The following is a 15,800-nucleotide window of genomic DNA, read 5'->3' on the forward strand; positions in this document are numbered from 1 at the left end:
TCCCTATTTTCGATTCTGTTGTACAACTCCTATTGACCAGTCATTTTGACTGGGTTGGTAGTTCTAGCGTCAAAAATATCGTCGACCTTATGACAGAAAGTCTTCGAATTATAATTTTCCTGTAACGAGAAAATCGTCGAATGCAAAGGGTTAATTTCCCCAAAACAATCCAATATCAATGTAAGTTTGCAAACCCAAGGAAAACGATAAAAAAATTGGAAATAAATTGTAAAAGGAAGGCAAACAACCCCCCGAGCCATCGAATGAGACCAATTTCCTCTTGAACCATGGTCGCGGTCCCCGACCAAGATCCCCGTACGATATGGTCGCCGGTTTTCACCGTTAAAGTGCAAGACTCTCCGTGTGTACCACTCGTTCCTTTTCACTGTGTGTTGCAGGCGAGCACTGCGAGCGACAAGACCACTGCGCCTCGTCGCCTTGTCGAAACGGGGCCGAGTGTCTGTCGCTGGAGGACAGCTACAAGTGCACGTGTGCACACGGCTTTACGGGGCCGAATTGCGCGGACGACATCGACGAATGCGACAGGAACCCGTGCAGACACGGCTCCTGCAAGAACATTCACGGATCTTACAAGTAAGTCGAACGACATCGTTAACGGTCCCCTCCCGGCATTTTACATATCCTCTTTGAACGTAAATTGCTCTCTCACGCCGCCTTCGGCGTTCTCGATAAAGCCAACACGCCACTCAATCCCGCCCAGGACTACGATTTCGCCTCGGGACGCGCTGCACCGGCCGCCATTTTGTGCTCGCCGCGCGTCCGCGCGAGAAAATGGCCGACCCCGGGGTCTCGCCTTGGCCGCTGCGTACTTAACGCATAAATTTTTATCATCCATTCGCCGGATTATTATCTCGCTGGGAGAGGGTCCAATCTCTGGAGAGATTTCGGATCACACGATCCACAGTGATCGACGGACTTCCTTTAAAACACACCTGTGTCGTGTTAATAGCGTCCTCGCGTTAGCCCTTTTTCTCGTGAAATTTTCGTATTCTGGTTGCGATCGTTCTCGGTAATTTCGTGGCTGGCTGGTTATTACGGTCGGGAATGTAGCACTGTGTTGTTAAATAAGAAAATAAAGGATCGAAGTATATCTCGAGGGTGTGTGTTCCTTTTTCGGCGCGCTGGTATGGTGTTTATCGTCGACTGGATCGTCGGGGTATGGTATTTATTAAAGTTAGCCCAGTGGCTGAGTTTATGCACAGCGTGCCACATTTTTGGAAAATGTAACACTGCACGTGGAATTAAAAGGATATTCGAGTGTAAACAGGGTTAAGCTGTCGGAATTTAAACGCCTTTTGGGGCATCGAGGAATTATCGGGGAAACTTGCGTGTCGTACACGGCTTTAATTATGAACTTCGTGTAAGTCCAGATTGAAATCGTGCTTAATACGGGCACTCGTTATGTCAAAGTTGCCCGAGCATGGGTATGTACCGTCTAAAAAATTGACACATTACGAACACTCGATTGGCCGGACTCTTTCCGGGAAAGGCAATCGGGATTTTCGTAACGACGCCATTTATGGCGATCGGTAACCAGATAACGAAGGATATTTATGATAGAATTCTACTTTTCGACGGTACCGTTTGGAAATTTTCTCAGATCTCGTTTTTCATGAATTTCCGTAGTATATTTTTTTGTGTATGGTGTATATTGAACTTAATTTTTGAATTTTCGAAACTGGAATTTGGAAGTTTCGAAATTACCAAAAATGACTTTCTTGTTTCGTAAGATATTTATTTCAAATTCTATTTCTCAAATAATTAATTTTCTTGTTTGAATGATAGCTAGTATAGAGTACCTATTTTGTATATATTTTTTGTTATTCATTAATTTTGTATCTCAGCTTTGGAAATCTTCAAGCCAAGAATTTTGCTTTAAGATACTTGTTCTTGATATATAAATACGCGATTGAAAAATTTCACATTTATTTGAAATAAAAATGGATGTACGGTATTTAAAAAATTGTGTAAAAATGAGACTACTATTACACTATTGCACGAATACACAATCTTAAAATTAACATATAACAAATTCAAAATAGCTTTGTTCAAAAATATCCAAATCAATCGTTCCAATTATTAATTAAAAATTAAAAGAAATAAATATCCCAAACCCAAAATGAAGATTCAACGAAGACAGAGCTACCACGAAGACTACTCTAGTCAATTATTAGGCTAATTGTTAAAAGACAAAACCAAAATAGCTTCCAAAGTGCCCAAATCAATCGTTCCAATTGCCAATTAAAAGTTAAATAAACTACACAAAACCCAAAATGAAAATTCAACGATGACAGAGCTATCATGGACACTACTCTAGCCAACTATTAGGCTAATTGTTCAAAGACAGAACCAAAATAGCTTCAAAAATACCCAAGTTAATCGTTCCAATTATTAATTAAAAATTAAACACAGTACAGAAAACCAAAAATGAAAATTCGACGAAGACAGAGCTGTGATGAAGACTACTCTAGTCAACTGTTATGCTAGTCGTCCAAAGACAAAAGCAAAATAGTTTCCCAAGTGCCCAAATCAATCGTTCCAATTGCCAATTAAAAATGAAATAAAATAAATATTCCAAACTCAAAATGAAGATTCAACGAAGACAGAGCTACCACGAAGACCACTCTAGTCAACTATTAGACTAATCATTCAAAGGCAAAACCAAAATAGCTTCATGAGTATGAAGCCCAGAAGTACCCAAATCAATCTGAATAAAGCACCCAAAACCTAAAATGAAGATTCGACGAAGACAGAGCTACCACGAAGACTCCCCTAGACAGCTGTTGCCTGGATCGTTCGATCAGTCGAGATACAAGGCAGACGGGTGTCCCTGACTGGTGACACGGAATCCGAGGAGCGAGAAGAAGCAGGCAATGGTCAGGCAGACCTGGTCGACCCGAAATATCGCACGAGGGCACGCAGGTACCGCGGTAGTGTCGTTCGTCTTTGCCGCAATTACCGATTGAGCACGGACGCTGGAACGTGGAGCGCATAACGACGCCGAACGAGGATTCATCGTCCCGATCTCATGGTCCATTATGGATTTGCTTGTAATTCGACGTTGCGCCGATTCAAAAATCGTATCTCGCCCCCAGGCCTGCGCCATTTTCCGATCGAACCTTCGCTTCGCCCTCTGACCTCGCAAGACTCTGCCAACAGCAAACCTTCGTATCGTGGTATCGATGAGTATTCTCGTTTGACTGTGGAACAAGACCCTGTAAATGCTTCTAGAATTTTCGTTCACTTTGCCACATGTAGTAAGAATGGGAGTCAGAGTGTCAGAGAGAAAATCAATGACAGTCGTTTGATGGAGGTTTCGCGAGAGTTAGTTTGAAAAGTCGATTATATATTTTATTACATATATTGTTACTGATCACACTTGGAACTCCTCTTTTGTAAGTTCAATTGCTGGATTGCTGAATGATTTTTAACCTCCACGTCGTAGAATTAGAACAATTCTACCTAAACGCTGTCAACTGCCACTCGCTGAACTTCGGCGCAAGAGATTGCTTTTTATAGCAACCAGACGCGATTGTTTTTTAATTGAACATTCTAGTAGGTGCTGGATTAGTGCTGGATATTTTCCTGAAATTATAGTTCGTTATCTTTAAATTATCTCTAAAGAGAGAAAGCTCTATCTTTGCTGCACAAATTTGGATCCTAATTTCTGTTATACGATACCTTCAAATTTTCATTCACTATTATTATTATTGTTTTCTATAATTCGTTAGAAGTACCAAGAGACTTTGAAAAATGAAACAACCATAGCAAATAAATCCAAAATTGTCTCCTAGACAACTGCCCAAAGCGAGATGCCAATGAGCTGTCATAAAAATCTCGACTACCCCTTTCTCGTACCCCGAACAAGCCTGGAAGACTCGAGACCAAGTCACCAAACTTAACCCCGAATAACAGAGACCCCCAAAACTGGACGACCAGTGGCCCCTGGAGGGTCTAAGTCGGGCCACGTGGTGAAAAGGTGTTTGGCAGGGGTTAGCGGAAGGGTCGGTGGTATATAAGAACGGTACACGAGATTCTCCGCGGAAAGGGGAGAAAGAAGGAGGGCAGGGTGAAAAGGGAAAGACTGGTTCCAGCGCGGGACTTAAGGCCGGGCGGCGCGGAGAACATAAATCCGCGCTTTGTTGAGATCGAGTCGAGATTAATCGGGGCCCGAGTCGAGCTGACTGCACGAGAGCAGATAATGTCGCTGGGCCCTACATTATATTGAATTATATCGGCTCGACGCCGGTGGCTGTAAGTGTGCACGTACACGTACCCCCTGGCCTTTTTGTTTCCTCCGTCAGGAGTCGCGCCAGAGGGAGCTTTGTCGGCCTGACGAAATCCCGTTCCCGAACATCTTCATTTTTGTATCTTTTGCGTTCCGACCTGCCGCTAAATTTCCGATCGACTTGGCTACCCCTTCTGGGGTAGCCTCTGATACCGGTACCCCCTCCGATAGCCTCCTCGATGGATTCCTAGGTTTTTAGATGAACGGCGGTCACTGTGCATTGGTTGATCATCACGGTGTCTTTTGAAGGTTAGGTTACAGAGTACTGAGTTTCAGAATTCCTTTCTTAGCATAGGTATACACTTCCCTAGTACCCTGCCTTAGGATTATTCCTAGACATTGCTAGAAATACGTGTATCGGTGCGACTGATAAGCGGATTTCGGTGGATGTTTAGGTTAGGTTAGGTAGTACCTAGTCGACCATATTATAAAGCGAAGTGATACAGAAGAACAGTTATAGAGGCATAGAATGGAGAAGTAAGACAGTCATAGAGAATCCTGGAAGATGGTAGAATAGCCATGTGAAAGTTGGTGCAATTATCAGCTTGACAGTAAAATTGACAGAGTTTTGCTTGTCAAATGAGTATTATACCTCGTTCTGGGTTAGAGAGAATGCTGAGAAGTTTCTCAAAGTCTAATAGGGAAGTGTCCTTAAGCGTGGATAGCCTTTTCAGTCGAATTGCTATCTTGTCACCCTAGCCTGGCATCTAAACATCCCATCTGTCAATAATCCTCGAATCTTGACAACTTCCTAGAAATCGGTCGATGAGTACTCTCTGATGAAACTTGTGCTCACCTTAGCTCTTAATAAATATATCTTAAATCTAATGAAGGGACATCGTGAGGGATTAACAAGCAAAAGCACTATGGCGGATTTGGTCGAAGTTCATTATGCACAGTGGGACTGGTGCCAAGAAAAGGGTGTAGCTCTTAGGGAAATGGTCTATATCGGTCTCAGGTCGTCAACGAATCGAACTTTGTCAGCTCTGGACCGCGAGTCATGGGGGGCTGGTCGTAAAGACATAAACCAGGCCCCATTGACTCGGGATTCTCCATGTCGCTGAGAGAAAAATTGTTTTCTTCTTGGCAACTATGTGTTCCTACGTTAACATCTTTCTTTATCCAATCCATATTCTTACATACAATACATACGTATCCTCGTTCACCTTGACAGACATCTGGGTCCGTCGTCATCCGGGATGGGTCAGTTTCGTAAGTTGATTTCCATGCATTATCACGATTTCCGTGCATTATCATACACCCTGATCTAGCGATCACCTCGGCGAGTAGTCAGCGAGGCTCGCGTCCTCATCCACTTTCAACATGGCGTCGACCTGGCTGGCCGGTAATCGCGGAAGCATCGCGTGCTTGCCTCCGCGATATTTCCTGCTGCGGGAAGGGATAACGTTAATGCTGCCGCGCACCCTTAATTGAACGGTATCTGGTTAACACGGACGGGGCTAAGTTGTAGTCGGATAGGAATAATCGAGCCTTAGCCGGCTAATAAATATCGGCGAGGGGTTAATCGCGCCGCTACCCAATAATTCCCTTTAACGCTGTTAATCCGCCTCTGCCGGCGGACCCTGCGTAACCTTTGCTGGGCCGCATAGTTAGCGCCGCGTGTGTGCATCCACGCATCCTATTTCCAGCCGGCGTTAGAGCGTGTATGCCTGGAAGCGTAGCTCTGTCCCGATAGAGGCCAGTCGACGACTCGGTTTCCTCGATAGAAAGAGGAATTCCCTTGCCCGTTAGCTTCCTCCAGGCTGTCGCAACCCTCTGCCTTCTCCTTCCAGCAGCGTGAGTCTCTGTTACGCGGCCGGAGCAGCAATAACGTTCAATTGGGTCTAATAAAGACTTTGATGCGGCGCGGCTGGCCGCCAGGTGGTGCTGGTAGAAGCTGGTGTGTTATTAAATAGTTAGGCTGAATCGGTGGCCGAGCACGCCGCCATGTCGAGGACAGACACTTCGTCGGCTGGGATAATTAATCGAATCCGTGCTATGAAATATTCCGGATCGCGAGACCATCGCTGATACTCGGCGAGATTGTTAGTACCCGGCTAGTGTTATTATATTCCAACGAGTTTCACCGCGAGATGACAGATAATGGGGTTAGATGCGTTGGCACATTTGTGGCGACCTCTATCGGTGCGTTAGCTTCGAGTTAGGTTAGGTTAGGTTAGGCCGTTGCCGTTTTTGTTTCTTAGTTATTCGATATTAAGATTTTGGTTTTTAATTATTTTTGAGGATAGGTTATTTTTATGTAATATCAAATCGATTTTGAATTTCAGTAATTTATTTTAAAAAATTGGTTCTATAATAATATTATTATTATAAATACTACTACTAATTTTCCAATTGCTGAGACAAAGCTAGATTAATCTCACAAAATATATTTATACAATGAGGAAGCTAAAATAGTTGAAACTGCAAATGCATATGTTATTCGATATTAAGATCTTGGTTTTTAATTATTTTTGGGGGTAGGTTATTTTTGTAATTTGTAATATCAAATTGATTTTGAATTTCAGTAACTTGCTTAAAAAATTTGGTTCTGTAATAATAATGCTATAAATAGTACTACTAAATTTCCAGTTTTTCAGACAGAGCTATATTAATTTCACAAAATATATTTGTGCAATGAGGAAGCTAAAATAATCGAAATTGAAAATACATATGTTATAATTTAAAGAAGAATTATTCACGTGCTCAATAACTCACCCCTTTCATCCCCTTTCATTGAAGAAATTTATACAGGGTGGCCATTGAAAGGCTAAATGATATGAAATAAGAATCACTTTTACAAATACATTTCTGTAATTTTTTATTATTTTATTTGGGAATATAATTTGGGACTTATTTTGTTAATCTATAAGGGATGCCCTATAGTCTACATGCAAGGAAAATTAACGAGTTTTTCAGTGACCACCCTTTATTAATTTATTAAAAGAGGAACAAGTTCAAAATGAATACCAACTATATCATCATAAAGACACCTAAGTTTCCTAAGAAAAGATTGCTAAAGAAAAATTCCTAAGACGAAACTGCCCTAAAAATTGTGCAAAAACGCGTATAACTCACCCCTGTTCAATCGCTAAAACTTATACGAGCACATTGAAACAGTAACAATCTCGAGAAGACTGTCTCTAATTTCTATTTAATCGTCTATTAAGCCCAGTTTCCTCCTGCATTCCCCATTCCTGGCGTCGAGGAAGCTCTCTCTGCCGGGCTGTCCGCACGACTACACGCGCGAAAAAGCGCGCGTGCTCGGGGCAGGATGTGATTTATGAAATGATCTCCCTGAAGTAGAATTTAATTGAGCGGAGGCGAGGCAAAAGGAAGGCCACGCGCGTTCCCTTGGCCCTGCGATGGATCCGCAACGGATCTTGATAAACTGCGCGTCCCGCGGCCAATTCTCGACCCCGCAGCGATTGACCCCGGCAGGGTCGAATTCTTCGCAGTTCCTAGCCGAAACGCGCACCTGGTTCGCCCCATCGTGTCCCGGAATGTGTCCACACCTGTTCCCTTAGCCTCCTCGTCTGCGGTTGTGGCTCCCATCGCTTCGCTCTTTGAAAATATCTCTCTGCAATCTTGTTGACTATAGGCCTCCACCTTTCTTCCGATTCTCGAAGAAGTATGTCAGAGAGCAGCGTGGTACTCGCTCCATTCCCTGTAAATCATCGCACCGAGCCTCTAATCTCCGTCTCATTGAGAGTAGCGCGGTGTTGAGATGTGTCTTTGACATGAAATTGGTCTGTCAAAAACTACTCGCGTCATTTATCCTCTTCAAACCAAGTCCTGGCTGTTAAGAAGCCTCCAAACTCAGTGTCAACTTGTCTCAATATTCTAAATTAAGGCAGGAGAATAGGAAAAGCTTCACGATATTGACAAATTTGAAGCATCAGTGTAGTGGGCCTAGCTCAGCTGGTGGATTAATGATCCCACTACTTGCTTTTTCCATTTTTCTAACCCAAACTCCAGCTGCAAATCATTGCACTAAGCCTTTAAAATCATTGTTAGTCTCATCTAGTCTTGAAATTCCAAATTAAGACAGGAAATCAGAGAACGCTGCACGATATTGGCATATTTGGGGTTTCAGAGTGGGCCTAGCTCAGCTGGTGGATTAATGATCCCACTACTTGCTTTTTCCATTTTTCTAACCCAAACTCCAGCTGCAAATCATTGCACTAAGCCTTTAAAATCATTGTTAGTCTCATCTAGTCTTGAAATTCCAAATTAAGACAGGAAATCAGAGAACGCTGCACGATATTGGCATATTTGGGGTTTCAGAGTGGGCCTAGCTCAGCTGGTGGATTAACTGTCCTCTCTAATCCAAATTCTAACTACAAATTATAGCACCAAGTCTCTAAACTCTGTCAATCTTATCTTGTCTCTACACTCCATGCTATTTCGAATAGTTTTCCTCGTTTCTTTCGATCCTCAGAGACCTATTGACGTAGTACTGACTCCCACTCTTTGGGTGGGAAATTGCTCTGCAACCCAAGCCCTAGGTGTCAACTAGCCTCTAAACTCTGTCAGTCTTATCTTGTCTCTAAATTCCATGTTATCTCGAATAGTCTTCCTCGTTTCTTCCTATCCTCAGAGACTTACCTCGGATGGTTAGAGTACTGACATGTCTCTTCGGGTGGGAAATTGCTCTGCAACCCAAGTCCTAACTGTCAACTAGCCTCTAAACTGTCAACCTGTCAACCTCGTCTCGACGTTCCAAATTAAGGTAGAAAAATCAAAACTGTTGCGCGATATTGGCAGATTTGGAAGATAGATGACAGCCTAGCTGCTGTCACAGAGCTGCTGCGTTCTCTGCGCGGTTTTCCGTGCTCGGTAGCGGAAAATTAGAGTCGGCCACGATCGACTATGTGTGTTAATGCTATCAAGATCTGTTGCTCGCCGTTGTTAACCTTGAAGCGGAGCGGTGAAAGAAAGTAATCTAACAGAGAGGATCGGTGTGCGTTCTCACAGCCTTGCTCTCCATCCACCTCCACCTTCTAGAGCCTCCATAGCTCGGATGTCACGCGTCTCTCGCGATATCATATCCATACGAGGTGTACGCTCGTGGCAGTGTCACGTAGCCAGCCGGACGATCGAGCCTGGAGATCGGTGAGAGGGGCTTTGAAGTCGTTTCAACGCAATGAGGGAAGGCTTAGAGGGTCAGCCGGGTCGAGGACCACGGTCGTGAAGCCTGGCCCGTTTCGCTCGTGGAAATAAGGGAGCGGAGAGATACGTGGATCTCGAGCGATTCGAAGAACCCGTTTCTCGGCCGCCACGCCGACCGATAACTACGTGACGCGAATGCACACGCGCGGCATTTTCGAATTTCGCCGAACCGCGCATGCGTCTAGCCAGGGATCCTCGCTGGGCCCCTGCGTTCGGCCATTAAGGATGGTCTATGTGGCGGGAATGTGGAAATTTGAAGCTCGCCTGACCCGGTGTGTCGTTAGATGATGTCGATATGCATCTGGGGGTTTGGAGGTTAGGTCTTTTCTAAGATGTCGCTGCTCGGTTCTTCATTGGAGGTCCTTTACGTGTCCCGAATAACAGGGACCGGGTGTGAATGTGACGACGCGTCGAGGTTAGGCGAGTGGATTTTGAAACGGAACAGGAATTATGGAAAATCATCATGGTTAAGAGAAATCGAGATAGGGGGTACGTATTGGGGGAGTGAGACGAGATGGCTACTCGATATTTGTATCGACCTTCTTGTTCAAAGTCCTAAAAATGATTAAGATAGTGGATCGAGAATGTTAGTTCTTTGATTAATCGGATGCTTGATATATATATGAGTAGTGACATTTTAGAAAATCGAGATAGAAGGCTGTGGCAAGATGGCTACTCGATATTTGTATCGACCTTCTTGTTCAAAGTCCTAAAAATGATTAAGATAGTGGATAGAGATTGTTAATTCTTTGATTAATCAGATGCTTGATATATATATGAGTAGTGACATTTTAGAAAATTCAGGTAGAAGACTGTGACAAGATGGCTACTCGATATTTGTATCGACCTTCTTGTTCAAAGTCCTAAAAATGATTAAGATAGTGGATAGAGATTGTTAATTCTTTGATTAATCAGATGCTTGATATATATATGAGTAGTGACATTTTAGAAAATGCAGGTAGAAGACTGTGATAAGATGGCTACTCGATATTTGTATCGACTTGGTCGTTCAAAGTCTCATTAATGATTAAGATATTGGATTGGGATTGTTAGTTCTTTGATTAATTAAATGCATTTGTTTTATGCTTGATATATATATGAGCAGTGACATTTTAGAAAATTGAGACAAGATGGATACTCAATATTTGTATCGACTTGGTCGTTGAAAGTCTCATTGATGATTAAGATATTGGATTGGGATTGTTAGTTCTTTGATTAATCAGATGCATTCGTTTTAGACTCGGTATATAGATGAGTGACATTTTAGAAAATTGAGGTAGAAGATGAGACAAGATGGCTACTCGATATTTGTATCGACTTGCTCGTTCAAAGCCTCAAAGATGATTAAGCTAATGGATTGGGATTGTTAATAATTTAATTAATCAAATGCATTTATTTTAGACTCGATGATTGACATTTTAGATCGTAGATTTCTTTAAAAAGAGGAACCTTTTCTTGATAAGAAAAAATGGTGGAAATATTTATATTCCTGTCAATTCCTCGTACGAGTTCCTCTTAAATACTCAGATTTAAACATCACTTACATTGCATCCTATTTTTTCTTCTTGTATTTGTATCGAAATTCATTGCATAATTGCGTGGAATTACACGTTCCTTCATAAACAAAATTGCACGAGAATTATTACGTCTTTCCATCGGAAGAACGTCGCACCGAAGAAAAATGGGCAATTAAAATTCGTCGTACATATTAAAAGGAATAAAATGAAACAGGGCCAAGAGTGAAATCTGAAAATTTGATGAAAGCTGTCGGTTAATGCCGAGGCAGATTATTGGTCATTACGCGGTATTATACGCAATTTTTGCTTATTTGCATACCACGCGCAATTCCCACATACGTGTTACAGGTGGTGGTTATTGCTTGACAAATCTTTGCACGGTCGCGTCACTTTCGACTTTCTCTTTAAATCGACAGTGTCGATCGGCAACGCAACGAGATGCCAGTGATTCCGTAGCTGTCAGTAAATGCGGCTGCCGCGCTGAAAGCTGTCATTAGCATTCGCGTGATACCCTAGCCGTGTTATTTCCTTTCGACGACTCGGATATAAATTCATTACCGATAATGCAAACACGTTATAAAACAATGATGACACGTCAGTGTTTCTCCGGATGCTGCCAATCCCGATACACACACGCGCCACGAATCTCCACGGGGCCATCCGAAGTTCGGACCAGGCGTCAGGAACAGTCCCATGATTGCCAGCCGCATTAATCTTGTTCAGGCTCGTAACTGTTGCTACTTCGTTAAGTCTCCCACTTCCTATATACAAACGATGCCTCACCTTTAATCACGGCCGATGGTTTTTCAAACGAAAATCATCCTCGAATGATCGTGTAATTGTAAAACCATTTCTTTTTCCGTGATCCCAGTTAATCTGCCATTCGTCACTGTGACAGCGAGCAAATAGTTTCGTGCTAGTAGCTCGAGGTAAAAGCTGCTTCTTTATAGGATGCATAAATCTTTGCCAGAGAGTATAATTCGGGTGATCCGACATCTTTTGTCTCTCTATTCCCCATATTTCTTTATTGCTTGACAGAAATTTTTATGGCAAAATTCATACGAGTATGTACTAACGCTGTCAACAATTTTTTGATTTCCTTCTTGATAATAAAGGAAGTCTTGAATTATTATTTTTATTAAACTGATGTTACACCACGTTTTAGACCTGTGTCATAACAGTTTACACCTAAGAGATTATGGTAATTTTAAACAATATTCTATCATCGTGTTTACCAAGGGTAGCAGATGAGTCCAACCCAAACGGTTGCCATAATTCAATTACTGATAACTCATCTAAAATATTCAAATTGTCTGTTTAGTAATGCAACAGATTCCTTTATTCCTTCATTAAATTATAATATATTCTCTCCATCTTTGACACCTAATCTCTACATCCCTGTGTAACGTAACCACTTGACACTTGCTTCAACTCACTTCGATTTTGCTATAATTCGATTACCAATAACTCATCTGAAATATTCGTAACATCTACCTGACAGTGCTACCAAATTATCTGTTACATTATTATTATAAACAATTGCTTCTTGTTTCCTGATTTACAATATCTCCTGTCAATTTGACAGCTGAACTTTATCCCTAAATTTTAGACTCCATAACCGTTTCAAGTTTTCAATTCCATCAATTAATTCTTGCCTGTCTGTCAATCGACGTATACCCCGTTATCGGAAACTCCGATTATTTGCAATAACTACGAGGAAGCTGGTCGAGTTCAACGAATTGCCAAGCAGTAGACACGGTGCAACTCTCGGATCACGGTGGTATCCACGATCCCCGCGGTCACGAGCAGATCCACGGCCAGATCTCGCCGGGATTAAGATTAAAAACGATTGTCACGCGACCTGGTTCACCGGAGCTAGCCACGATCCGCAATCTGTCACGAGGATGACGTTCAAACGGATTACGAGTAGCCGGTGAACACGTGCACGTCAGGGTACCGTCCGAGTTCAAGCGGCGCGCGTTCCTGGATGCACGTGAATGCTAGGCGTCGAAGAAAAGAAGAGTTCCATAGAGACGGTCGATGACCGAGATAACGACGAGTACGAGTGCCACGGAATCTTGAGGGTTCCGTTGAAAAAAGCCACGGTGCGACAGACTGGACAGTCCGGATGTGGGAATTAATTACGCGAACGTCCACGATTGCCCGTCGGGAATTAGATCGTTGGCTAGATTAAGGAATATTTATTGCACTTCGCGCGGATTCGTCCACCCACGTGTCGTGTATAATAACGTCGTTCTGTGAATATTGAATCAGCAATAGCCGACAAGTTTGCCATTTTTCAAGTCTGCGAGGTATTTGGAACTTCCTGGTTCGCGTTTTTAGAAATAGAGGATGCGAAATTTTTGTGGATATTAAATTAGCAAAAGTGGAGAAGTTTGGAATTGTTTGGGAATTCTTTAAATTTGTAGAAATAACGATTTTTAAATTTCTGTAAATATTAAATTAGTAAAAATGGAGAAGTTTGGAAGTTCTTTCGATTTTTGGAAATAGAGATTCTGAAATTTTTGTGAATATTAAATTAGCAATAGAGGAGAAGTTTGGAATTTTTGGAGTCAAGAAATTCTTCAGATTTTTAAAACTACAGATTTTTAAATTTCTGTGAATATTAAATTAGTAAAAATGGAGAAGTTTGGAATTTTTGGAGTTTGGAAGTTCTTTCAATTTTTGGAAATAGAGATTCTGAAATTTTTGTGAATATTAAATTTGTAAAAGTAGAGAAGTTTGAAATTTTTGAAGTCTGGGAGTTCTTTGGATCTTCCTGGTTTGCATTTTTCGAAATAAAGGATGCGAAATTTTTGTGGATATTAAATTAGCAAAGGTGGAGAAGTTTGGAATTTGTTTAGCTTGGGAATTCTTCAAATTTTTAGAAATAACGATTTTTAAATTTCTTTCAATATTAAATTAGTAAAAATGGAGAAGTTTGGAATTTTTGGAGTTTGGAAGTTCTTTGGATTTTTGGAAATAGAGATTCTGAAATTTTTGTGAATATTAAATTTGTAAAAGTAGAGAAGTTTGAAATTTTTGAAGTCTGGGAGTTCTTTGGATCTTTCTGGTTTGCATTTTTAGAAATAGAAGATGTGAAATTTTTGCGAATATGAAATTAGCAAAAGTGGAGAAGTTTGGAATTTTTGGAGTTTGGAAGTCCTTAAATTTTTGGGAATAGAGATTTTTAAATTTCTGTCAATATTAAATTAGCAGAAGTAGCGAAATTTGAAATTTTTGGAGTGTGGAAGTTCTTTGAATTTTTGAGAATAGAAATTTTTTAATTTCTGTGAATATTAAATTAGCAAAAATGGAGAAGCTTGAAATTTTTGGAATGTGGAAGTTCTTTGAATTTTTGAGAATAGAAATTTTTAAATTTCTGTGAATATTAAATTAGCAAAAATGGAGAAGCTTGAGATTTTTGGAATGTGGCAGTTCTTTGAATTTTTAGGAATAGAAATTTTTAAATTTCTGTGAATATTAAATTAGCAAAAGTGTAGAAGCTTGAAATTTTTGAAGTTTGGGAGTTCTTCAAATTTTTAGAAATAGCGATTTTTTAATTTTTATAAATATTAAATTAGCAATAGAGGAAAAGTTTTGAATTTTTGGAGTCAAGAAATTCTTCAGATTTTTAAAACAACAGATTTTTAAATTTATGTGAATATTAAATTAGTAAAAGTGGAAAAGTTTGGAATATTTGAAATCTGGGAATTCTTTGGATTTTCAGATATCGAGGTTTCGAAATTTCTGTGAACGTTGAATCAGCAAAAGTGGAGAGATTTGGCAATTCTTTGGATTTTCAGAAATCGAGGTTTTGAAAGTGAACGGAAGGAATTAATATCTGTCGTGTCTTTTCCAGTTTACTTTTTTTGCTAGAAGAGAAACGCAGTAATTAACGAATCTGTAATTAGTCACAAATGATCCAGTTCCGGAGAACGAAATAATAATATAGGCTACGAATTTCGAATCAGCAAAGAAATATCGTACACAGTTTCGAAGTTTCGAAAGCTGAAACTTTCTTACTTCTCGAGGTTTAATTATCATTAAAATTAGTACAATATTAAAATAGAAATTTCAAAAGTAGACTGAAGAAATTAATATCTAGTATGTCTTTCTTTCCATTTTACCTCTGTTTTATTAAAAAGGGAACATAGTAATCGATAAATCTATGATTAACAGCAAATAAGCCAATATCCTATAATACTACCCTAGACACTAAAATCAAAATCAAATTTGATTAACCACTATAATTCTTCCTAACAAATTTTTTCGGAATATATCAGCTTACTTTTTGTATTAACTTAAAAAATACTTAAGATCCAAGAGTTCAGTATCATTTTATATAAAATGAATTTCCGAATTGATTTACTCATTTGTCAAACACATCAACCCCCTCCAAAAATGGAGAAACTTATTTTAAAAATAATAAATTTATTTCATACTAAAAATAAAAGTAATTAATTAATTTTATACTAAAAATAAGAATAGTAAATATATGTATTATTAAAATAAAAAAGAATTTAAAAATTGGATTAATCACTTTGACACCCTATAATTGTCCTAATTAATTTCTTATTAACAATAAAAATAATAAATGTATATATTACTAAAATAAAAGAAAATTCAAAAATTGGATTAATCAGTTTGATACCTTATGATTGTTCCAATTAATTTGATACTAAAAATAAAAATAACAAATTTATATATTACTAAAATAAAAAAGAATTCCAAAATTGGATTAATCAGTTCAGCAACTTATGATTGTCTCAATTAATTTGATACTAAAAATAGAAATAATA

At 40.0% G+C, this 15,800-nt stretch overlaps 1 protein-coding gene across 1 annotated transcript in view; it reads left to right on the top strand.

Moving 5' to 3' along the window:
* LOC108552571 (neurogenic locus Notch protein) overlaps positions 1-15,800 on the top strand; it is a gene marked incomplete at its 5' end in the record, with an annotated part of 159,672 nt that overhangs the window by 5,037 nt on the left and 138,835 nt on the right. Inside the window, one exon of the mRNA XM_017907188.1 lies at positions 399-594. Within this exon, the coding sequence (XP_017762677.1) occupies positions 399-594 (196 nt within the window). The remainder of the gene's footprint in view (positions 1-398; positions 595-15,800) is intronic.

This window comes from Eufriesea mexicana, unplaced genomic scaffold (genome assembly GCF_001483705.2).
Source record: "Eufriesea mexicana isolate 0111107269 unplaced genomic scaffold, ASM148370v2 scaffold7170, whole genome shotgun sequence".
Taxonomy (NCBI): Eukaryota; Metazoa; Arthropoda; class Insecta; order Hymenoptera; family Apidae; genus Eufriesea; species Eufriesea mexicana.